Genomic DNA, 26,053 nt, shown 5'->3' with positions numbered 1-26,053 from the left:
CTGTTATTGTTCAATTTTCTCAGTAAAGTATAATCAAGATTTCTTTTCTCTCTGGATTTTGCATCATTTAAGTTTCCTAGCAGCTCGACTCAGTATAAGGCAGCTTCCTATGTTACTATTCTTTCCCATCCACACTGCCAAGGGGCTCCATGGACTCCTGAAGAATATGATTGTGAAAACCAAGAAAAGCGCATCACATCACTTGTAAAATTTCAATTTTCTTTTTATTGTCAAAGTAAATATATTTTATGAAGAACAAAAGAAAAAAATATACAGGATTGTAACTTATGTACACTGGCTTTAAAGATATTCTTTTGTTTCAAATTTACACAATTTTCTCATACGTTATTAAAAGATATTTTATATAGATATGCAATATGTACAGTTTTATTTACATACATTCATAGGATGTGAGATAAAAACCAGTCAATAGAAGAAAGATTTGTTTATACTTGTTTCTTAGACGACAAAAGGAATGCATTCCTAGATGAAGGTAGTGAGTGGAGCTCTTGCTCAAACATGGCGACGTGGTCTGCATTTTGACCTGGTACGAACGCTAGAATTGCAGTGTTTTATTTCCCATTTGGCTAACAAAAAAGTTGACAAGACAGACAGGCTTAATCCTACAGAAGTTAATTGCAACCAAGTCCCATTGAAACCAATGGATCTTCAGGTAGGAGCTACTAATCCCGTCCCATTGCTTTCAGAGGGGTTGAGTCACGGCTAACGTTTACTCAGTTGTGCTGACGGACACAGGCACCGTCTATGATCAGAGAAGAGATGCAACACGCTCAACTGTATTTTGCTTTAAACAAATATTCTCTAATTACCAGATTCTATTTTGCTAGAAAGCTTCCTATGATCAGCTGAGTACATAAATAAAGGAAAAAGAGGGGGTGCAGGGGGAAATCTTTCCTAACACAATAATTTTGCTGCCAGCATTGCATTATAAGTATATATATATATTGATATATATATGTATGTACGTATTCCCTTTTTTGTTGTTGTTGTTTAGCCCTTGAGACAGCTGGCTAAAATGCACGATGCCCCAGTTGCATTGCTCTCCGAATAGCAGCCCATGAGGATACTCCACATTTGGGGGGTGCTTGCCTCCTACGGCTCAAAAAAAGTGCTTTCGCAAAACATTCAATAAGTCTTTTAAGTCCTCCCTCCACAGTGACTGGGGGGGGGGTAAGGATTTCATTCCATGCTGTAAACAGGGGGGGGGGGGTGAGTCCAGCATTTCTTCACACATCCATCTGGGAAGATGCAAAGAGCCATCCCAGTTACTTCTGTGCCCATCAAAAGCCACGTGAGGAGGAGGTTGTAACTTTTGGCAGGAGGTACCTTAGGCTCCTGCAGGAATGGTACGTGGTGCAGGCTGTATTGCATGGTGAAAACGCAGTGGCCCAAGAAGCGGCATAAACAAGGTATCACTCTTACATCTAGTCCTCCCACATCATGATCACCGGACTATGAATCTTTGCCAAAGAGCAAGCATCATTTGTACAGCTCTGTGAGCATCACTCCTCTCCAATGAAAAATCTTTTATAGAGCACATTGGCCTGGCTATATTTTGGGCTCCATAGGAAACCAACATTCAACACTCTACCTTAACACCAGCCACACTCACACACAAACACACTGATAAGCTATTGTACTGTCAGCTTACTTTGGATTATGGCTGGACTGTGACTTTGAGACCTATGAAGCAGCAGTCAAGAACTGCTCCCAAAGACTTGAGGGGGGCAGAGTCTGTCGCTGAGATGCACCTCACCCTATGTATATTTATCATCCATGAACTGAATGAGACTGGTGTGTTTTAGTAATCTGGATGATTGGGCAAAGGACATACATTCCACATTTTATCCTTTTGTTTCTTCCTCCTTTGGTTGCCAGCTTTTTGATTTCAAAAATACTGACCTCAGGAGGGGCAAGGGGTGGAACCAATACACACTGGTGGAATAGGAGATAACATGGAAGACTCTTGTCAGCCTGGAAAGGAACCAGGGAGGATTAATTTAGTGGCTTATGAGAACAGGCCCTGACAAGACTCCAGCAGAACTAGGAAGGATCTGAACCTTATGGGTTTTTCAGGCCACAATTCTGGCAGCTGACAGGATATTGTGCAGCTCTGCTCAAGAGCAGCAAAATACCAGCTGGCTTGCAATTTCCCACACAGAAACACAAATACACACATCATACACCCAATATGCTCCTTTTGCCCTTCCTCATTTGATAACCTCTACAGTGGGGCAGCTAGATCATTTTAGACTCTGGACCTAACAGTCGCATGAGGCATCCCTCTATAGGTGGCTGTGTATGACTTCAAAATGTGTGCTGCATTTGGGGGCCTTCCTGCTCATAAGAGGAGCCCTGTGGGATCAGGCCCAAGGCCCATCTAGTCCAGCATCCTGTTCTCACAGTGGCCAACCAGATGCCTATGGGAAACCCTCAAGGAGGACCGGAGTGCAAAAGCACTCTCCCAGCCTGGAAGTTCCAAAACTTGGTATTTGGAGGCATGTTTTAGCTCCAACAGTGGAGATGGAACATGGCCGCCATGGCTAATAGTCATTGATGGCCTTATTCTCCATGCTTCTACTGCTGAGTGGGCCTTAGCCATCAAAGGCCTCTGCCCTGACAGGACTACCAGGCCTCTACAAACTCCTAGATAAGGAACACCATCACCTCAACAAAATATATAAGCCTACCACCCCACCCCAACCTTGCCAAAAAGGTATTGTTTTAATTTCGAAAGGAATTTGCTGTTTCCAAACTGGACAAATAGGCCAACTTAATAAGAATGCTTAAAAAAAAAAAAAATTACCCCTCACAACGAATAGCCCTGTACATGAGCAAAGCCTTCAGGAATGCCAGAACTATAATTAACTAGCAGCAAGTAGCCCATAAATTATCATGGTGCAGGAGAAAACAGCTAAAAATAAAACACTGTAATTTCAAAAGGAAGAAGCATCAGCAAAGGAAAGGAAAAGAAATAAGGTAAAGGTGGTGGGTGGGGGGGTTTTTTCTTCTTTTTCTTTTTAAAAAAATAGATGTGTGTGAAGTCATGGCATCAGCTGTTACAGGGAGACAAATAAATTATCGTGAGGAGGATACCGAACAAAGTTCTGTCAGTTCCTGTTCATGGGTGAAGGGGTGGAAAGGAGAAAGTGAGACCCCCCCCCCCTCAGTTCACTGAGCGCATCGAGCGGCTGCTTCTAGGAAACCGGTGGACTTTGACGTGCTTGGACAAATGGTCGCTCCGAGCAAACTTCTTCTCACACACGGGGCACTGGTATGGCTTCACTCCAGAATGCGAGCGCCTGTGCCGGGATAGTTCATCTGATCGTGAAAACCTGAAAGTCAGTAAGGGGGGAGAGGAAGGGTTATCAGTAGGTTGTTGTCTTTGGTTGTCATCAATGCATGAAAAACCAAAGGACGAAGTCACACAATGAAAAGAAGACAAGAAGTGATTTATAAGCAGACAGAACAAAATTGCATGTAAAACAAACATATACATGAATAGCAGAGCTGGCTGCTGTTGTGCAACAATTCCAACCATTTCTCCAAATACCTCAGGTTATTCTCTTATTATGACAAGATCTCCTGGATTTCATCCAGTTTCAACAGAACAAAATGGAGAATTTCTCACAGATGGCAGCTGTAAATCCCCTTTTGAAATCTTTGTTCATATGGTATAGTTCTTCCACAAAAGCTTAACCAAGGTACTTTCTATCCTGTAATCCCTATAATTTTATTTATTTTAGTAGATATGCTGCCTTTCTCCCAACACGGAACTCAACATGACATACATGGATTTCCTGGGCAGTCTCCCCTCAAGGCACTGAGCAGACTCAATCCACCCTACAGTATCGTTTGCCCATAAACCATTCCCCTATGGGCCAGGGCTACCCACTTGTCAGTCACCTGGCATCACAATTACACTCTGTGATCAGTTTTTCCATTGCACTGTGTACAGAAACCCCAGTGACCATCAGGGTATGCACACCACAGTGCATGGTGCTTTGCAAGCCCTGACAGTCAGCTGATTGACAGGGATCACAGCTAACGAATCCCTGACAGATGGCCATCCAACCTCTGTTTAAAAACTTCCAGTGAAGGAGAGTCCACAGCCTTCTGAGGTAGTCTGTTCCACTGTCAAGCATCTCTTACTGAGTCATTTGTTTAAGCTATGTGTAGACCAGTTAATTACCAATGTTTCTAAGTGGTGTACATAAAAATTAAAAAGCATGCAATGGATAGGATTGATTAAAATTACTCGTAAAAACTGAAAAGTTCCCCTTCAATTGCCTGCTGAAGAAGAAAGGTCTCGTATGCCAAACACCTTTGTCAAGCAAATTCAACGGAGAAGAATGAATGAATCAATCAATCAATCAATCAATCAATCAATCAATGCAGTGACTCACATTCGACATCAAGCTATTCCCCACATGCTCTAGCAGACCTGTCCCCCAAATGGTGGCAACATGTGGGAAATTCTCCAATACATTGGGACAAAGTCATTATCCATGAACCGCTAGCAGCACAGAGGCAGATGTCGGCCACCAAGCATAGTTAAAAGTAGTCATTTCATATCCACTGGCACTGATTTCAAAGGAGGAAGAGTGTGACACTGTCTCATACAAATGTTCCTCTCATATCGGAAGGCACAGAACAACACCATTTTGAACACAACAAGGCTCAGTCAGATTGTGGAGAGAGGAGAGAGAGAGACCCTCAGCTAGCAATATAACTCTCTGAGCTTATATCTTAGGCAGCTCCTGCCTAACATCAGGAAAGGGGAAAAGAAAAACCCTAAATACAGTGGTACCTTGGGTTAAGAATTTAATTCATTCCAGAGGTCCGTTCTTAACCTGAAACTGTTCTTAACCTGAAGAACCACTTTAGCTAATGGGGCCTCCTGCTGCCGCTGCACTGCCGTTGCACGATTTCTGTTCTCATCCTGAAGCAAAGTTCTTAACCTGAGGTACTATTTCTGGGTTAGCAGAGTCTGTAGCCTGAAGCGTCTGTAACCTGGAGCATCTGTAACCCGAGGTACCACTGTACTGTCAATACTGAGATGAATTCATAGAGTTGCAAGGCAGGACAATGCTGATTTCTAGCTCCGCATAATGCTGAAACTCCTCTGAAAACCCCACGTGTTCAGGATGCACAACTGAGACTACTGCCCCTTTCGAAAGATGGTGCTATGAAGTGGGTGTCAGCTAGAACATTAGCAAAGGTTGGCCCTGAAAAGAATTCTTAAGAAGTGCTGTCAGCTGTTTGCTTGTAGTAAATGAATGAAGCCGCAGTCATTTACTAAATGCAAATTGGAAGAGAAAGGAAATCTGTAAAATGTGTTTGCCTGAAAAGATTGCTATGTTTAGGTGAATGCATTTTGTTTTGTTTTTAAGCAAAAAATAATAATTCTCAAGAGAAATGCAGGTGTGCCAAATTCCTGTGCCATCATTGTGCGATGCTTATTTCTGCATACACACACACACAAATGCTGAGTCCATTGGGGTGAGTTTTTATTATTAGCAAAATCAGGGGCAGATGCATGAGCACCTCAAAGATATGTGCTATCTGAGCCATGGAAAGCAGCGTGAGTTAATAGGATAAGAATATTCTTTACCTCATGCCTAAACCCTGCAGTTGATCAGGTAACTATGTTGCTATGCTGTTGCCCAGCTTGCTGGGAAAGATCAGCTTACTATACCAGCAGAAATACACTCCCTGATCCCTGCGTGTTTATACAAAAGAAAAGACTCGAAAGGTGAACATCTGAAGCACGTAGAATCCCTTGCGGTCGCCACGCACTAGCCTTACCAACTTTTGTTTGCTCGTTTTGGCTGGCCTTTGTGTCATGGTGCCCATGGAATGATGTAACATATCCTTAAAGAGTTTGATTCAATCACAGGTGGTTCTCGGGTCAAACAAGCAGGACATGTGATATATCCTGGAATCATGGTAGCAAGCTGCCTGGGTTTCACAGCAATTAGCTGAGCCCCGAAAGTGAGAATGGGGGAGATCTCTTCCCATATGTTAATTGCTCAGAAAATCTGGGTAAAAAGGGCTTGAGTGGAATTTAAGCGTGCTTCAAGGGAGGGTTGCTGGCAGAGTGAAGCGGCTGCCTCAGGTTGGTTTGTGGGTGTCACGGAAGGGCAGCAATTTGTTAGTTATTTAATTGGAAGTTGTGCCTTTACTCCCAAGGAGAGGTACTTGTGGATTTTCTGTCTCAAGTGCCTCGGATACTATGCACCTTGACTCTGGAACTGTAGGAGGAAGGAGTGTGCCACATTATTCACATGTGGAAATGTGCTTCATACCACATATAACTTCTTTACTTGACAGATACCCCCACACCTTTTTATTATTATTATTACGGTAAGGCACATCAAGAGACAGGGACGCGGGTGGCGCTGTGGTGTAAACCACAGAGCCTAGGACTTGCCACTCAGAAGGTTGGCGGTTTGAATCCCTGTGTGGAGATAAACTTTCGAACCACAGCATGTTCTTAAACCAGCATGTTTTAAGAAGAGCGTGGAATGTATCAGGGCTTTGGAATGACGCAGTTAAAAATGCTGTCACCATATTGGGAAGTTCTGTCGGAGGTCTTGAGTCTGGGAGGAGAAATAGAGAAATAGAGCTGTTTTTATATTGTGGGTGAAACTCCTCAGAGGGACTTAAGAGCGACAGTTCTGTAATTAATGATGGAAAGAGCGATGTTATCTATGAAGGCGATGATATATGGAAACCATCTCGATTTGAGGACTGGAAGAACAGAAAAATTCACACAGGATTATTATTGGTGTTTATCGGCTTAAGGAGACTATCAGAAGACATCATAAAGAAAAAAGAGAAAATATATGAACAAGATGTGATGTGGAAACAGCAAGATAAGACTGGATAGAATTATGAACTCTGTTTGGACTGATTTGGACTGATTTGGACATTAACGCAGTAGCAAGAAGATGATCAGAATCCCCCTTCGGATCTTGAAATATGGGTCCCCCCAACAAAATTTAAAATTCGGCTTTGTAATTCGGAATTTATGTGATGTGATTTAATTTGATTTGATTGGCTGATTAATAAAAATTATTTTAAAAAAAATAGAAGTGTGCAGACTGCAGCTAATGGACTGTGTCTGCTTTCTAGTGCAGCTGTGCTGAATGCCTTGCATAAAAGAAAAGGTACAAGAAGTAGCCAATAGGCATCGCTGTGTCTCCATATGCCCTACATCAGTATTCTTCAACCTTGAATCCCCAGGCATTTGTTAGACTACACCTCCCAGCATCCCTAGTCAGGTTAGCCAATGGTCAAGGGTGATGGGACTTGTAGTTCGACAGCATCTGAGGACCCAGGTTCAAATGCTTCTCAGTTAAAACTATTATCATTCTCCACCCTTGAATTATAGCACCTTGATTGACAAACATTATTTTATTTTTATTTAGTTATCAGATTTATATACACACAAAGGAATGGTATTCTGAAGGAAAAGCTGGTATGTTTCAAGTTCCAAGGACTGATATATAGAATTTCAGGTATCACACATCCTAAAATATCAAAGATGGGGGGTTAAATATCGATTTCATAGGTCAAATACCAACCCAGGAATTGGATATCTGCATTCAGCATGAAATCTGAGTTCAACTATGTGAACCATAGCAGATTCCAAATTGGATTTCTGAATGAAAAATGCATTTCTGAGTTAATTATGGTGGTCCAGCCATTATAAGTATATTGATGGCTTTCCAAATTATAAGTCCACAGCTCACTTACATTTTGTGTTTGCCGATTGCTTCATCCCAAGTTCTGGTAACACTCAACTCTTGCTAACCACATGCTGCATTAATATAATATTTTTTAATGCTGGTTTTAAATTGTTTTTAATGATAATTTGAATGATTTATTTTCTTACAATCATGTGGTATATACATTTTGTTTAAAAAAATAAATAAGCAAACAGACACCTTCAACTGCATTCATAGAGGAGATGAAGTGCAATCGTGGGAAAGCGTCCGTTCCAATGGGAGATATTTGTCATTTGCCTGTAGGGCTTGTTTGATTGCTTTACACAACAAGTTATTTATTTTGTAGGCTCTCATAATGGTACAACAGTAACAAAGAGGATAAATGGTCCCAGGGTATGGTCTGAAGGCAAGGGAGGCTACCACCCTGGTGAAGCAAAACTGGTCTGGCTCTAAATATAGGAAGCTGCCTTATTTTGAGTCAGACCAATGTTTTGCCTAGCTCAGTATTATCTACTCTTGACTGGCAGAAGATATCCAGGGTTTCAGGCAAGACCTTTCAATTGCCTTGCATCAGGTCAGACCATATATTTATCCTACCAGTTTGGCGTTGTCTGGCTAGCAGTCTCTCTCTCTCTCTCTCTCTCTCTCTCTCTCTCTCTCTCTGGGTTTCCAAGACACAGACCTTTCCCATCACCTGATGGGTCTTTACTGGAGATGCCAGGCACTAAACCTGGCTCCTTCAGCATCTACTTGATGCTACTGAGGTTTAGTCCTTCCCCATGGAGCAGGAGCAGAGAAAGATCCATTTGATTCTGCCTTGCCTACTTTAAATGTGTTTTGATGTTCTACTACGGTAGTAATGCACTACTGTAAGATGAGCAACTGTGGTTAGATAACAGCCTGTGAAGCAAAGTCATTGCTGTTGCTGCAGCCATCATACAACAGACAGAAGGGGGCATGGGGTAGCCAACATGGTGGCTCCCTGGCATTGTAACACTCCAGCTCCCAACTTCCCTGAGCACTGGCCAGACTGACTGGGGCTGATGGGAAATGGTGTCCAATAATATCTGCAAGGCACAACACTGACTACCCCCGCAACAGAAGAATGGAGAAACGGAGAAGCCAATCTGTAGTAGATGTATTAGAATATAGGCACATCAGATTTCCTGGTGCATTTTGAATACCCAGGTTCTCTTTTGAGGGAAGCTATTCAGCAACATGACATTTTGTTTTTAACCTCACTGTCTCATCTAAAAGAAGGAGCTGCTTTAGTGCTGTCCATAGCTAAGTTATAAGAAAGGAGATTCCGACCAAACTTCAGAAAAAACCTTCTGACAGTAGGAGCTGTTTGACAGCGGAACGGACTCCCTCAGGAGGTTGTGGTCTCTCCTTTTTTGGAGGTTTTTAAGCAGAGGTTAGATGGCCATCTGTCATGGATGCCTTAGGCCCTTCAGGTCCCTTCCAACTCTACAGTTCTTTGATTCTAAGCATTGTGTTTCCATTTACACAGACCAGGGCAATTTTCTTTAATTGCTCTTGATGCAAACAGACACCTGAAATGCATCTGTTTGGAAAAAGGAGTCCTACACAAAGAGGAAAAGAAAACAACTAAAGGAAAAATACCAGAAGTGTATCTCTTGGGCCTGTGTGTTCAATACAGGGCGATAAAGAAAAATGGAAAAGAACAGAAGCTCCAGGTGTACTCGGCACACACAAGTCATGTGAGGTCCCAGCTCTCTCTGAACTTCTGGAAAGTAAACATTCTCTGCTGATAAAAGGAAAGCTGTGCAATTTTGGGCTAAGTTACCTCCAGCCACTTGCCAATCTCACTTTGATGGCCAAAAACACCACATAAGTATGCACTGAAATTCTGGACTAATCCTAGAGAGGTATACTGGAAGAAACAAACTCCTTAGAAAATGGGCGGCCGCCTCTTCCTTCCTTTTAATAACAAATGCCCATTGCAAATGTGGGGTGGGAAACCCAGGGCCCTCTCTGGCCCTCAGGACTCTCTGAAAGCTATGCTCCACCCAAGTCCTGCCCTTTACACACAATCCACACCCTGCAGCGGCCGTACTCTGCCATCTCCTTGAATAATCTTGCCTGCCTGCAATCTGCCACTGATCTGTTGATCTGCTGTCTTCCATAAGTCTCCTCCTCATACTGACCATGAGCTAGAGCTGTCAATATCAGCTGATGCAGTTAACATAGGCACTGGCTCAAAATAATAGCTCCCACCCAAAAAGATTAAAGGGCGTAAGGATCTGCAGGATGTGTAGTTTCTCGAGTAAAGAAAGGGGAAGACCTCTGGTGATGCAGTGGCGTAGCGTGGGGGTGCGGGGGGGGGGCCGACCGCACTGGGCGCAACATCTGGGGTGGGCGCGCTCGCACTCGCAGCTCTCTGCCCCTACCTGGAGGGGGCGCAAATTACTTGCCTTGCCCCGGGTGCTGACAACCCACGCTACGCCACTGTTCTCCACAGCACTTAGACCCTGGATGCCACAGTACCAGGCCTACACAACTCACAATGCACCAAAGCAGATCACAGCTGTGCATTGTGGCCAGCAAGGTGCATGCTGTCCCTTCCCCTGCTTTTTGCAGAGGCAGCAAAAACGTGAGAGGTCTATCAAACCTCTGGTGGACAATCATCCATGGCTGGTGTACATCACTCATGCTAGTCAGCTGTTACTCACAAGGATGCAGGCAGTCATCAATGCAAGCACATTCCCCATCACAGCAATGCAACATATCGCCTGGGCCATATCCACTGCCCTCTCTCCTGTGATAAATGTACAGCTGCCATTTTCTGAACTTTGTGACATTCCACAAAGCCAAACCTCATAAAGAAGGTATCTTAGATATTAGTTCTTACTCTGTTTAAGGGTTGGGCACTCCGGGCTTCTCTCTCTAGCCCTCAGGCCACATGTCCTGCCTTAGCCACAAGCCATCACTGGCCTATCTTCTCATGAGTGCTTCTACATGGCTGGAAAGTATCCTAGAATTCTGTCAATGCCCCTTGCTTGTCTGGACGGAGCATAGATTGTGCTGTGTAAGCGGGTGTAGAAACTCACCTACTGCACAAAGGTAACATTTGCATTTGTTGCTCCACCCAATTTGCTTCCAGACTCACTCAACACTTGCATGTGGTCTCTGAACAGTGGCCAAGAAGGGAATGTGGCCCTCAAGCTGAAAAGGGTTCCCCACTCTTGCTGTAAAGTAGGGGTGTGGAACTTTGGGCTCTCTGGGTGTTGCTGAGCTACAACTCCCATCAGCCCCAGCTCAAGGCTTATGGGAGCTGCAGTACAACAACATTTGGAGACCAAAGGTCCCCCACCTATGCCCTAAAGCAGAGTTTCCCAAACTTGGGTCTCCAGCAGTTTTTGGACTACAATTCCCATCATGCCTGACTACTTATCCTGCTAACTAGGGGTGATGGGAGTTGTAGTCTGAAAACAGCTGGAGACCCAAGTTTGAGAAACCCTGTCCTAAAGCATACTAAAAAATAAATTTTAAAAATTGGTGATTTCAGGCTCTTCTCTACGACTTGTGACAGTTTCACCCACTGCCCTCTTGACATCTTCTGCTCATGCGATCCATGCTCACTTCCCTTGAAGTTAGGAAAATGACGTACATTTGTGGCTTTCATAAAGTACATCCTCAGAAGAAAGGATGGAAGAGCAAAGAGGACAGAAGAGTCACTGAGAGTCCTCAGACAGGCTTGCTGGGATTTCAAGTCCATTGGCTACAGAATACCAAAATCATTTTCCTTCACCAGCATTTCAAAAAAATCTGAACATTTGTCATAATTTCCTCACATTCCCCGCTCACAGAAACAAAATTTTCCACAAAAATATTTGCATTAGGGTTCACTGTTAGGGAGAGCAAATATTCTAAATGCCATGACAGGAAGCCATCAGGACGGGAGGCCAACTGCGTAGTTAATAATTAACTATTTCCCTAAAAACCACGGGTGAGAAATGTTATGAGTCGCTCCTTGCAGGCACAGGGCAATCAACCTAGGGAAGGGTCACAAATATGGAAATTGAATAACATAAATACTGAGTCAAGCCAAATGTCCAACTGAGAATCTCATGCCTCCAGGCATGACCAACATTGGATCCTACGCCATAGGGAAACCACAGCGATTACACAGCAATTCCTCTGTCTAGTCTCTCTTACTTACAGCCTGCGGAAAACAGAGGGTTTGGAGGCATTTTGACTAAGCCTTCCCCATTCTGAAAAGAAGCATGCCTATTTCATCCTCAAGTATCCATGCCCAACTGCAACATGTAGTAAGCACCACCCACTGCAAGATGGCATTTGACATCGCCTCACAAGTTCAGGGGTGGAAGCCACAACAAAGATGCTCAGCACACGGATGAGATGCAGGTCAACAGACATTTAGCAGACCAGATTTGCAAAGTCTTGTGGAATTTGTGTTGATTCAGTCAAAAGGAGTGTCAAGCCATTCATAAAGCAGAGATTTCCATGGGCCTGATTGTATGCATTCACTTAAAGATGGTGAATATGGATATATAATTGATAATTCCCCCCCCTCCCTCTTTTGTCACTAACTGCAATTATAGGAACATATGAAGCTGTCAAAATACTTTGCCCATCTAGCCTAGTACTGTCATCTCACCTGTCACTCAACCATTTAACTGGAGAGGATTAAGCCTGGGACTTTTTTGTATTCAAATCCTGTGCTTCACCACTGAACTCTTCTTGGCACCTATCCTTTCCTTTGGTGCTGATTGCGGGAAATGCATCGCAACCAAGCCCAGAGTATACAGCTCGCAATGCCTGTTCTGACAAGTTCAATCTCTCTTTTATGAGCTGAGATGACAACTGTTTTTGTGGAAAAACAAAACCTTTTCTGCCACTAAAGCCCAAGAGGTTGTGCCATTTGATTCATAGATGTTGCTATGCTTAAATTCTAATGATCGCCAGGTACTAGAGAAGGAGGCACATCCTTCAATTAATTTGGTTCAAAATCACCGGCTGGCAAATAACATGGAACCAATGGCAGTATTATGTGACCCAGCCGGCCACCACACCCCAATACTGACCTCCATCCGCAACCGGGCCACGTACAGGCAAAGGGTTTCTCCCCCGTGTGCCTCCTCAGGTGGGCTTTCAAGTGGCTGCTTTTGGTGTACATCTTGGTACATCCGGGGAAAGTACATTTGTGCATTTTAATGAGTTCTGCCGCAGGGTTCTTTTGAAACTTTTGACCCATGATGACCCCCGTTTGCCCCTGGATCGTACCTCCAGGCCCGATTGGTTTTGCAGCGATCGGAACTGGGGCTATGCGGACAAATTTGGAGGAGGAGTTCAAGTTGGATGACGGAACAAGCTGTGGCACAAGTGCAAACGTTTGCCCTTGGATGTTGACCAGGAGCTGTGCAATTTTAATGTTCTCTTGCGCAGGTCCCTGTGAACTAGGGCTTGCGTTTGATGCTTGCTTAACTTGCACTGGTTGGATTTGGAGCATGACTGGGATCCCCCCATCGAGGGACATGGCTCCGTTTGATGCATCCATCGTGCCGCTTGACTGTTCGCTTTTGCTATCTTTTAAACTATTACTGGGTACCATGTGGTCTTTGGGCTGCATGGAAGCCACAGTTATCTGGCCACAAGCTCTCATGTCTTTGGTCTCGCTTTTGGGTCCTTCCTTGAGCTCTGTCTCCATGTTCTCTTCCAGAAACTCCTCGATTTCCTCCAGGGTGGGCTGAAATGGTCCCGAATCCTCCATCTCCACTGTGAATTCGGGCATCCTATAATGCTCCTCCTTCACAATAGGCTGAAGTCTCCTTTTGTCCCACCAAGAGGCATGGCCATTCCCCAAGGATGCCTGAGACAACAAGTAGTCCAAGATGCTGTCCTGACTCTCGGCACTTGACGAGCTCCCGCAGCTTGAGCTAAGGACCTGGGAATCGGGACTGGAACAAGAGCAAAAACTGGAAGAGTCGCTGTCATCTTCCGACAAGGGGGACGGCAGCATGTGGTATGACCTGCCGATTGCTGTCATGTCCCCAAAGTATCCGAGAAGAGGCCTTGCAGATGAGAAGGACTCATCCGCAGGAAGCAAGTGATCCACCATCCCGGGATAATCTCTTTATAGGTCTCCCACCAGCATGTACCAACAGAGCGAAAGCCTGGATATGAGAAACACAAACACCAAGAGTCAGAAGTCAGGTTTAATCATTCATCTCAATGCACTAAAACTACAAAGCGTTCTCCAGCCTGGCCTACAATCCTTGCTGCGTGCTCATGTTGCTACATGTTTTGATATTGCCTGTTATCACCCAAGAGGATTTCTTGAGCGCTCTTTTTCCAAGATTGCACCACATGCTTGCAAAAGAATTCTCTCTGAAATGCCATTTCACAACTATGTGTTCTGGAGATTTACAACAGCCTACTTATTTCCAAAGGATTGCTGGGGAGGAGAAAGATGTCCTTCAATGTCCTTTTCCTTAGCCGTGGATCTTGCAGCCAATGCTAAAGGGTAGAGAGAGCCGGGAACGAGGCCGAGGGAGGAGAACTGTTGAAACTTTTACCATTCCCAAACCTCCATATCAAGCAGAGTGTTTATTACTAGGTTGCCGCTTTCCACTGGCTTTATTTTTAACTTTCTCACATATACAAATATAGGCTAATCAGCGTAATGCAAAGCTTGGGGCGGCAGGAGCTAAAAATATTGGCTAGACTTTGACAGTAAGGATTTTCCTCTCCGGGTTAATGATTCAAATTTTCTACTGCCATTATCTGTTGTGCTGCTCTTGATACAGGCTTGAACCAAGCCGGATTATTTAATCGCCATACCTTGGCAAAGAGGGAGCCGTTCCCCACCCCTCAAAGAAAGATTACTAGCAAATTTTAGCTCTGGTCTGCATGCCCACAAGTCCAGTGTAAAAACTTCTCTCCAGCATATTCTCCTGCCTTTCATTTGAAGCACTGCCTTGGGATGAACTGAACCATGTGACAGCTTCTAAATTTGGAAGACTCCGGTCAGAATTAGCATCTCAATTCTGGCTTTGGATTTCAAAGCATTGTGACCAGCCTCATTGTGCCATGTTCCTGACAAGCACCATCAACTCACTTAGCCTCAGGAAGACCTGGGAGTGAATTTCCTATGGAAGAGCATCTGGGTGGGGGGGGGGAGAGAAATCATGCACAGGCCTTTCCTGCTCTAGCTGCCCCAAGCAAAACTCTCACCCAAAGCTTGTGCTCTGGGTTGTGAAAGGGGAAAGATACAGACTCAGGCAGACAATTATTTGCTCTTCCAGTCAAGGCAAACCTACTTTGCCTTGGGGGAGGGTATATGAATTGTGGTGGCAGATCCTTTAAGAGCCAGTGCTGGTGTAGTGGTTAGAGTGTTGGACTATGACCTGGGAGGATCAGGGTTCAAAACCCCACTTGGCCATGAAGCTCACTGGGTAGTCTTGGGCCAGTCACTGCCTCTCAAACATATTCTACCTCACAGGGTTGTTGTGAGGATAAAATGAGAAGAGGGAGAACCTCTTGGAGGAAAGGGGGCAATATAAATGCAATAAACTTATAAAACCTGGGTTTGGAAGAAAGAGGGTGAACGTGAGAGCGTGAGAAGGGGCAATGGAAAACAAAGGAGATCTCAAACACACCTTTCGCAAAGTCATTTCTAGCATGCTCGTCTGCTATTGCTCTTGCTGCCGCAGCTGCTTTGCCACAAACTGTTGTTGATATTGTCCAGGAGTAGGCAAAAGATGCTTACTATTCCCTGTATAATCTGTGCCTTTACTGCATCTTTTAACTCGCCCCATCTTTGTCTCGTTCCGCTCAAAGAAATAAAATCCAAAGCACGCACCGCACAGCTGAGATGGCAAAAGATGGATTTTGCACACATCTTCCATCAGCACCAGCCCCCTGACATTCCACAGGAAGCCTGAACAAGCGAAAGTACATTCTTTGAAAAGCAGCTTCCTGACTGATGCAAGGCTGGGGACGTGGATGGCGAGTCCTGAAGCAAAAAAAGCATTTGTTGGCTTCCCAAGCGGCACACTTTCCTAGTTTACACACAAACGCCAGCCATCTCTTCTTGTCAAATGACTACACTTATGAAATGTTCACATGTGCTGAACGGGAGGAAGTTCAATCAAAGGTTAGGCTTCACGGTGCAAAAAAAGAGGAAGGCGAACAAAGTTATTATGACATAAGCTTTCATGGGCGACTGTCATTAAATGCTATGCAGAATTCTAGATACATATGTGGTTGCAGCAGAATGGTATACTGTGAGATCAGAAGGAAAGGTAATGCCCCAAAAAGGGACATTTTATTAACAATGATCATTCACACATATAAGTGGTTAAATAATGCATGTAGGGTGATTTATTTATTTTTTAATCCATTGTGTTGGTTCAGTTCACAAGAGATAGCTTTGAGCCTCTCAGTGTATGGTAATTTATCCATTCCACAATGCATTTTCACCTCTTTTTGCATAATAATCACTATGAATAGTAAAGGGGATTCTTCACCTACACAGGTTAATTACCTAAGGATGCTGCAGATCAGATCTGAACCTCCAGAGTTTTCTCCTTTGTACTGCTCCAGGTTTATAGTTTAACCCTGTTCATGTCTACTGATAAGTGAGTTCCATTGAATCAAATGGGATTTGCACCCCAGGACTGCAGGTTTAATCAGTTTGATAGATTAATCAACTAAAGCTTTAGCTGATTAACCAGTAAGGAAAGGTGAGCATACATGTGTTTATTCAGCCTGTGGTATATTGGTGTAATAGGAATTGGGGGGGGGGGGGTGGAATACAAAAGATGGCATTTCCTTATAAAAGTATAATCTCACACTCCCTTTAATATTGTGGGGGACGGGGAATCACCCTGATAATGGGCATAAGGAAGGTCTTCTGAGTAATATCATCCTCCTTATTCTCTGAAAGAAGTTTTGGTAATATGCCGTCAATGAATTGATCAAATCAGTCAGCAAGCAGGCGATTAACCAACCAAGGATTTCTGGGCACAATTCACACAAGGGATTGTCTTAATCTATGATGTCCCAAGGGAACTTTGCGAGCACACACAAGTGAGTGTACACACCAGTTCAGTATGTTCAGATCTTTGGAAGACACCCTGCTCTGAGTGCCATGCTTTCTGGCGTAAGGAAGGTCTTCTGAGTAATAGCATCCTCCTTACAGAATCTCCTCCCCAGAGATGCCCAGCAAGCTGCCAGCTTGTTCTTTTCCTCGTTTTGAATCAAAGCTTGTTGGGAGGGAAAGACATCAAAATGCAGTGCTAGGCATTTTAATATGATCTTCATTAGCTCCTCTGCAGGCATTCGAGTGCCACGTGGTGGGATGAAGCATTTCAAAGCAGAGATGTATTAATGAATCCTGCCCCAGTTTGGTCACAGTCCAAAGCTACAACCTTACCAGGGAGGGAGCCCCCCACTGAAGCTAAGGGCACTTGCTTCCGAGCAGAAATGCACAGTTCACAAGTTCCACTGGGGTGTGTTGCAGATGGCATGCAGGAGGGAGGGGGGAAATGGGAAACATATGTCTCCGAAAATGCAGGGAATGCATGCTGGGGCGCCTTGACTCTCAAATGGCAGTCTATGCCTCACCAAAGGAGGGCACGCATTTGATTTGCATAAAATCTGTGTGAATTCAATTCATATGCATAGATACAAAGTAATAAACCATTGTACTATAATTTAAGTAGAAATACAGTACCTTTTACTACAGTGGGGAAACTGGCCTGTTTGGCTGCCCAGCCTGCTGCCCAGGCGTCCCCTGTTGACGGGCAACTTCAAGGCTCTTCCTGCTCTTCCTTCTGATGGGTTCTTTATCTTTAAACTTGACTCGGACGCCTTCAACAGAGGGCTGTCCTCCGTAGGACACGTGGCCTCCCTAATATTTCCTGGCAAGGGCCTACGATGTGTCCCAGGGTATTTGGTTTGCACGTCTCTCTTTTAGACTTCCATGCTTATGCCCATTCATGCAAATGGACTGAAATCTTACCTAACTCTGTACTGGACTGTGACCAAAGTGCAGAAAACAGCACTGTATCCAGGTTGCTATGCAGAGGGCCAGGAAAAAGGAGCATTTTAGAAGGAAAGTGTGCATGCCAAACATACAGGAAGTGGAACGAAGCTGAATGGAATGGACAGGGAAATAGGTAGAAAAACAGGTAGAAACTATCAGGTTTGCAAATCCTGGGAGCTAATGCTGTAAGGCTTAGTCCTGAACAGATATGTATAGGATTGCACCTTCAGGGCACATTTTAAACCATGAATGGCTGATTTGTGACCCTCCATATGTTGCTAGACTACAGCTCCCACAGCATCCCCGACCATTGGCCATGCTGGCAGGAACTGAGAGTACTTGGAAGCCAACCACATCTGGAGAATCATCAGCCAACGCTGTTTCGAATTGTCCTCGTCAGCTCAGGAGCTAGCATTTCAAGCAGTGATAAGGGCAATATTAATCTCCGTGATTTCATCAGAACGCAGGGTCCTTGAATCAGGTTCTGGGGTGGGGGAGGAGGAGGAATGACATGAGAGTCGGCAGATGACGAGAATGCTTTCTAGCACAGGGCCAGCTGCTATTCATCTTACATCCCCATATCCATATGGCGCAAATCAGTGCTCTCTCCTCCAGTGAAAGAAGAAATGCCAACAGGAGGCAGAAGGGTGAAACCCTAAAGGCACAGAGGTCAGTAGGCAGATGTGAGAACTTATACCACTTTCCTTGCCCTATCAGAGCTGTCACTGGAGCCAAAGGGAATTCTGGGTATTGGAGGAACATGCTGGATTCATCACTTGCCTGCTAATGACCAAATCCTTCTTTTTTTCCCCCTTTTCTCTTTTGGAGATTCTTAAAGAAGTATGTAATAGTAATGTTAGAGTCATGGGGAAAATACATCGCTGTATTTTCATTTACTGAGGTCTGCCCACTTTCAACAGTTTATCCATGAATAAGTTTTGCTATGGTTTGGTTTGGTTTGGTTTGTTCTTGTTCTTATTATGTATTTTTATAGGGTTTTTTCCCTCTCTGCAACTGAAATGCAGTCAGCTCTGGGGTGAAGCACATCGACTCTCCCACAGTACTCCAAACCTCCGCAATATCCTCACAATATTGCTTTCTTGCTACTGATCTTTCAGAGCTGCCTTGTTTTGGGAACAACAGTTGCCTGTTTAGGTCACCAGCTAAATATTAAAAGGGCAGCAAATGTACTGCATGCCTGTGCACTGCTGTATTTCAGAGTAAGCATTCGGAGGAGAATGCAGAAAGCTATGCAAAACTTGAGCTGCTTGTCACTCCAGGGAACATTAGAGGACGACTGGGGAGCAGAGAGATGTTGCTGCTAACAGTATAATCTGATTTGGTGCCTTTTAAACAGCTGTGGATATGCTGACAGCTACTTTCTAAGGTTGCCAACATCTCCTCTCTTTGATGCAACATAATCCCCTAAACCTATGTTCTCCCTACTACAACCGATTGCACAAAGAAGGATACCTGCTGATGGAATGCACAAGTCCCATTGGGACATCATCAATGCACCTTCAAGTCCTTGCATCAGGTCATTGGAATGCTGTGTCCCAGGAATCCCAATAAACAGCAGAATTACTTTGCATGCAAATGTCATTGCTTCTGTATAGGGAAAGTGCCAAGTCAAGAAGCCAGTGTGGACCAGTGCTGGATCTGTTTCCACCAAGGGAACTCAAGTCCCAGCCTCTGCTTGACTGTAGGGGGGTAGACCTAACTCCCTCCATACCTTGTGATCTAAGGGTGCTGCATTGCTAGCTCTGCTTCCCTCCACTGTCCTAACTGGGCCCTAATATCTGTGCACAGGTGAACATCCACAGGGCCCTTTCACATGAGGATTTTCCCTCACATGGAGGCGACCTATGTGTGTAGCTCTGCATGCACAAAAGGGCCTATTATCATTCTACATGGCCTGTAGGATACCTGTGATCTATGCCCTTAGACCACATCCCAGTCGCAATTCTTTCTCTACCTTCTCATACATGCTCTGTATATATATAAAACATATATATAAAACATATGCTCTGTATATATATAAAACATATATAAAAATATAATAAAACATTAAGCATTAAAAAAACTTCCCTATACAGGATTGCCTTCAGACAGCTCAGGGGTCAGATAACTCCATATCCTCCAACGTTTCTCCAATGAAAATAATATAATAATTATTTATTATTTATTCCCCAGCCACTCTGGGCAGCTCCCAACCAAATATTAAAAACACAATAAAGCATTAAACATTAAAAACTTCCCTAAACAGCGCTGCCTTCAGAAGTCTTTTAAAAGTAAGATAGTTGCTTATTTCCTTGACATCTGATGGGAGGACGTTCCACAGGGCAGGTGCTACTACTGAGAAGGCCCTCTGCCTGGTTCCCTGTAACCTCACTTCTCACAATGAGGGAACCACCAGAAGGCCCTTGCAGCTGGACCTTGATATCCAGGCTGAACAATGGGGGTGGAGACGCTCCTTCAGGTATACTGAACCGAGACCGTTTAGGGCTTTAAAGGTCAGCACCAACACTTTGAATTGTGCTTGGAAATGTACTGGGAGCCAATGTAGGTCTCTCAGGACACCCTAAGGAAAAGCGGGACATTCTGGGACCAGATCAGAACTGGGACAGCTTCTCTAAATGAGGGACATCCCTGGAAAATAGGGTTCTTTGGAGGGATATCTGCAGCATGACCAAGATGCAAACATTTGGATGGAAATATGCAAATGAGGAGGTGGGACCAGGCAAACAAAAGTAGGCTCAATTTCCAAAGATGGCATCACCAGCAGCAGCAGGAAACAGTTATAGTCCTGTGCACACCAAACACCGATGTACCCTGGAGTGCTATTCTTCAGTAGCTACCAGTTTCCTTCTAGAGACACCTGAACTGCTGCACTTGCATGGCAGTAAGAGCCAAAGCTCTCTTCCGCTGTTGCACCTGGATGGCTGAGATCCTACAGAGTCCTTGGGGAGCAGGCACACAGCGGCAAGCGTGTGTGCATAGGCACATGTGTTCATGTATGACACAAGGACAGAGTGGACCTCTTAGGAATCTTTCCAAACACAGACCCTCTAGAAATAATCTTGCCTTTGATAATGTATTTTATTAGCAGCTATTGTAATGCTCTGTAGGATTTTACGACCTTGAGAAAAAGCCTACAGATCAAAGTGCAGAATGGAGGAGTACTGGACTACCAGCAATGAAGAAATGCAACAGGGTAGAAGAGTTGCAGCAACTGCGAATGATGAGCCAGTTTTAATTCCTTGATTTGTATCCCGGCCTTATTCCCATCAGCTCAAGGCAGCAAACATGAGGTTATCCCATTCCATCCTCACAGTGCCCCGAAAGGTAGGTTTGTCTGAGCAATATTGACATGTTCTGGGGGTACTCAAGGATGAGCAGTACCGGCACCTCCCCCCCCCCATGTTAAAAGTGGGGCAGTTACTATAGCAACGTCATGGTAAGTACCGGCACCTTTTGTTTCTTTAAAAAAGAGACTGGACATGCCTCAAACCACCCAGAGAACTTCACAGCTGAGCAGAGCTTTGAGCCAAAGTCTTTTTGTTGTTGTTGTTGTTCCAAATCGAACTTCCCAGACTACAGATTGGGTTGTTTTTAAACCTAGCTGACAATCTGGCATCAAAAGAGGTATGTTTACAGCCCCATCATACGCTCTGCTGTGTGCACTGGGTCAGCATAAAGGGATGAAGGAGATGCATATAGCATCTAATCATCATCAGCGTTGTCGTCATCCTTTACTGTCATCTGCCGTCAGGCTGGTTTAAAAATACGCTTGCTGTTAAATGCGGCAAGAAAGGTTTCCTGATTAAGGAGCCTCCAGCCTGCATAGCACATGACTGCTTGGTGGTGCCAGTTAAATGCTTAAGAGAAAAGGCACATTGGGCAGTGCACAGCAACAACTTCAGGGTCTGCTCTCACTGCACACGGTTGCAGCCGCACAGAGTGCCAAGGGCAGCTTCTCGATTCTGGCCAGCACCAAATATCATTTTACAACACAGGGCAAGTTTCTAGATCTCATGGCCGGAAATATTTTTTTAAAAAAAAACACAACCCAAAACAAACAAAACCAGGAGCACATCTGCAAATTGAGTTGTATGAAGTGTTGGTCCTACTTAGAGTAGACCCATTGGAATTAATGGATATGGCTAACGTAGGTCCATTAATTCCAATGGATCTACTCTGAGATAGCTGGGTATAAGAAATAGTTCCTTGCACACACAAAAAGGTTCAAAGTATTTCCTTTATCTCCATGGAAAACCCTCCCAGAACCTTTATCTCACCTTACTGCCCACCAAAGAATCATAGAATTTTAGAGTTGGAAGGGACCACAAGGGTCATCTAGTCCAACCCCCTGCAATGCAGGAATCTTTTGCCCAACGTAGGAGTCTCATGCTCTACCAGCTGAGTGCACTCTCTCTCTCTCTCTCTGGGACCTCTTCCCTTCTCCTGATTCCCTCTATTCCCAATTGGACATTAAGAATACATAACTTATCTATAGGCTGGTAGCCTTGCAGTACGTCAAGACCCCTGATAATAAAGGAGAGGAAGGTGCTCCAGTATATGAGATCAAAACATGCTCCGGTTAGCTATGTTTACACACACACACACACACACCTCTTTTTCACAGCCTTGTCAAAATTTCTGCAGGAGCAGAGGAGGATGGGGGGGGGGCAAGAAATCCCCTTTCTTTCCAAAAGCCAACTGGCTTTAAAACGCATCCATTCTCCTTTGTTTTCCAGAGGAGGAAAGACTTTGTTTACAGCAATAATGGCCAAAGACTTTAATCCGGGCTCTAGATTGTGTACATTCCGCTTTGACATTCATGCTGGTCACACACACATGGAGTCCCAAGCCTGTCTGTGCTAATCTGTCAAGAGGTGAATGGATAAAAGCTCCGGGATTCATTGCACTAAGCATGGGGGGGAGGGGGGGCGGCACAGAAAGGGAGAAGGGATACATTTCATATCCCTTCAAGAACCAGGCTGTGGTTTTAGTGCGAGGAGTCGCGGGGGGGGGGGGTTGTTTTTGCTTCCTCTAAATAGCCGAGTGTGTTTAACCCAACCTCAGCTTCACAAGGCTGGGTATTAAAGAGGCTGACTGAACACACTGTGACTGGTGGAGTTCTCCCTCCCTTTGGCCTCTGAAGTTTGCAATGACCGACAGTAACCCTGCAACCATCCATCTCTCTCTCTCTCTCTCTCTCTCTCTCTCCTTTCTTTCAACATTACCATAACAGCCATAGCAGAGCAAAGCGCACAGCTGCCTCCTCCTGTTGCTGCTGCAGGAGGTTGCTTCCCCAACATTATATCCTCAAAAGCCACTCAAAAGTTGCTCAGGGAAACCAGTAAACAGAACCGTGCTGTGTGCCGCAGAACTTCTGCCTCTCTCTCTCTCTCTCTCTCTCTCTCTCTCTCTCTCTCCAGTATGTCAAATATCTCACACCCTCAAGTTGAGAACATAGGAAGCTGCCTTCTATTCCAAGCCCATTCAGCTCAGCATTGGCCACACAGACTGGCAGCAGCTCTCCAGGGTTTTCAGAGAGGGGGTCTTCCCATTCCCACCTTGAAATGCCAGGGATTGAAGCTGGGTTGCAAACAGATACCCTGCCACTGAGTCGCCCCCCCCCCTTCGCTGTTAGAAAGAGGCAGAACGTTGCAAGTGAAGGGGAAACATTTCCTAATTCTGACGGCAGTTCGGCAACAGAATTGCACCCTTCGTCCCCATTAGAGTCATGCTCTCCTCCAGTCACCCAAACAGCTGTTTGGCAGGCTGGGAGGAGCATGGGCTATACATGAGGAGCATGCATGTTTCAAACTGGACAGCTCCACTGGTAAGAGCACGAGACTCGGAATCTCAGGGTTGTGGGTTTGAGCCCCACGCCGGGCAAAAGATTCCTGCGTTGCAGGGGGTTGGGCTAGATGACCCTCATGGTTCCCTTCCTACTCAACAATTCTATGATTTTACAATGATCCCCGTGTGCCTCCCTGCACATCACACTCTCAAGCAATTTGTGGCATTTTTGGGGAGGGGGTTGGCAGTGGGAGCAGCTGGGGCATGCACATCAGGTAGTGCTGAAGGCCTTCCAGGGCCACATCATGTGGCCCCTGGGTTACCCACATGTGCCTCAGAGGCAAAACAAGGGAAGATTTCCGATTCATGTGATAAAAGCCAACATGTCTTTTTGGCCATCTGCTTGAAAGCCACGCCATGGACATGTGGCCCAAATGAACCCATGATTTTCTCACATGATGACATACATTTCCCACATACCCATGCCCTGCACTCCCCATGGAGAAGCTCCATATGGGAAACAGTCCTGGACTTCCTAGGAAGGGTGTGCAGTATCTTTTTGAGGGGTACTCAATAGGTATGTGCTCCAACTTTGCCTACTCCTAAGGCAGGATTTGGGACTGACTACAGGACATGGAGCCCCTTCCAGCTGTCAGGTTGCATGCTTTGCTTCCCAGTGAGAAAATGTGGCCTCTTTTCTTGATTCGGTTATACCAATATTGATGTCAGGCTGTGCAAGCTTTGGAATCGCACAGAATCCTTCACCCAACGAAAGGTTCTTTGCAGCTCGGAAGCTGCTGCCCTACCATCCCGCACGACACAAATGAGCTCCACGTAGAAAGACAGCCTCCTGCTGGTTTCGTCATCTCTGCCCTGTTCTCGACTTAACACCGCAACCACAGCTGTCTTGTCCTGTCTAGGCGCTCCACGTTAACATAAACTCCGAAGCCACCGCCATCTGCAGCGCCCATCCATTTGTCCCATAGCCATGCATTTTGCGTTTCACCCCCTGGGGGAGCGGGAGGGGGGGGTCCAGAGAGAAAGCCAGAGGTGAAGCTTTGAAACAAACCAGAGTCACTTAAAACACCTGCTGGAAGGAGCCAAGCGTGCAAGTTAAAGGCAAAGCGGGGTTTGGGGGGGGGTAGCGAAAAGGAGGGCATCCCTAACAGTACAGGAGGAAGGATCAGTAACCGGATCTTTTCCAGCGTGGCAAGCGAAATGCACGCTGTGAGCTAAGAGAGGAAGCGGGGAAGTACCTGCACGTTTATTTCTTATTAAAGGGAAAGCGCTGGCCGCATATTGCCTTGCTGCTGAAACTCCTCAGCCAGGCAGCCTTCGCATATGGTGGGGAGCGCCGCCTCTCTCCAGCGCCAGGAGCGGAGATCGGGATCCGCACAGGCGAGGATCTCTCGCCCTTCACGGCCAGGATCCGGAATAGGAGTCTCTGCTCTCTCTCCCTCCCGCACCAGATCACTGTAAACATCTCAAAGCGCGCACACGCGCCCAGGCACCCACCCACACCCCGTCCTGCCTCCATCTGCTGCCGCAAAGAGGACTCGCCTCGCCTCCCTTCCGTCCACATTCTTCGAATTCTGCGCGCAAGTCGCCCCGGCGGCCAAGCCAGCTAATCGATCCTTCGATCCGGCGGCCCTCTATATTGATCCGCCAGGCTAGAGCCTCCGCCGACCGATCGCCTTCTCGCTTAGCGTTTCCTGCACGCGCAGAATAAAGCAAGCATGCTGCCGGGTCCCTGGGCTAGAAACTGGCTGCTTCTTCGTTTTCTTCCACTGAGGTTTACCCCCCCCCCGCCCCGTCCCCCTCCTTTCCTTTTCCCCCGTCCCGCATCCTGCACCCCCCAACCCCTTATTATGGGTCACAATCGTGTCATTTGCTTCTTACCTGAACTTATTCAGTCAACCCCCGAGGGTGAGCGTGAGGAGGGGGACAGCACACCCCCCACAATTTAAACTGCAAAAAGATCCCAGTAGGCAGCAGCTCTTCTTGACATTTAATTCTTTAAAAAAAAAAAAAAAAGGGAGATGGGTGGGGGAGGAGAGAGAGAAGCAAAAAATAAAACAAGGATGGATTAAACCCCTCCAAGGAGATGATGGGCTGGGTGGCAAGCGGCGTCCTTGAGAATCGCCCGCAGGCAAACAGGGTCCCGATGGGCGGCCAGCAACCCGGCCGGCGATGTGTCCTTTCGCTCTCCTCGCGTAGTACTATATCCCCATCACATGACTGCCAGGGAGGTTATCACAGTAAAAGGCAGGGGAAGGCTTGAAGGAGGCTCGACCCAAAGTGGCGCCCTCATTGGCTGAGCGAAAGGCAAGGGGCGGGCCTGAGGTTTTGTCGTCAATGGAAGTATCTGGTATGCTCGCTCCGTTCGCCTTCCCTCTCCCTGGTCCCCCCCCCCTCCGCTCCTCTCCCTGCACTCCCCCCCCCCTCCCCACCGCGCGGT

The 26,053-nt window shown here is 45.7% G+C and overlaps 1 protein-coding gene across 3 annotated transcripts; it reads right to left on the bottom strand.

Annotated features, from left to right (window-relative positions):
• Positions 1 to 202: 202 nt before the first annotated feature.
• Positions 203 to 25,845, bottom strand: KLF15 (KLF transcription factor 15). Of its 3 annotated transcripts, none has more exons than XM_083418322.1 (3): positions 25,495 to 25,845; positions 12,824 to 13,912; positions 203 to 3,356 (listed from the first exon to the last, which is right to left on the bottom strand). In XM_083418322.1, the coding sequence occupies exons 2-3, from the start codon at positions 13,855 to 13,857 to the stop codon at positions 3,188 to 3,190; spliced, it is 1,203 nt and encodes a 400-aa protein (XP_083274448.1). In that variant the 5' UTR covers positions 13,858 to 13,912; positions 25,495 to 25,845; the 3' UTR covers positions 203 to 3,187. The 3 variants fall into 3 exon arrangements, with proteins under 3 accessions (XP_083274448.1, XP_083274449.1, XP_083274450.1); XM_083418323.1 differs by lacking the exon at positions 25,495 to 25,845 and adding an exon at positions 17,476 to 24,803; XM_083418324.1 differs by lacking the exon at positions 25,495 to 25,845 and adding an exon at positions 15,601 to 16,345.
• Positions 25,846 to 26,053: the final 208 nt, after the last annotated feature.

The sequence above is a fragment of the Podarcis tiliguerta genome, assembly GCF_965153285.1.
Source record: "Podarcis tiliguerta genome assembly, chromosome: 2".
In the NCBI taxonomy this organism is placed as follows: domain Eukaryota; kingdom Metazoa; phylum Chordata; class Lepidosauria; order Squamata; family Lacertidae; genus Podarcis; species Podarcis tiliguerta.
This window is presented reverse-complemented; position numbering and strand designations above follow the sequence as displayed.

Bases quoted from the DNA above. Each gene is read 5' to 3' on its own strand.
- KLF15 (XM_083418322.1), bottom strand. From the start codon at position 13,857: ATGGTGGATCACTTGCTTCCTGCGGATGAGTCCTTCTCATCTGCAAGG. The intron at 3,357-12,823 runs GTCAGTATTGGG...ACTGACTTTCAG, and splicing joins TGGCCCGGTTGCGGATGGAG to GTTTTCACGATCAGATGAAC.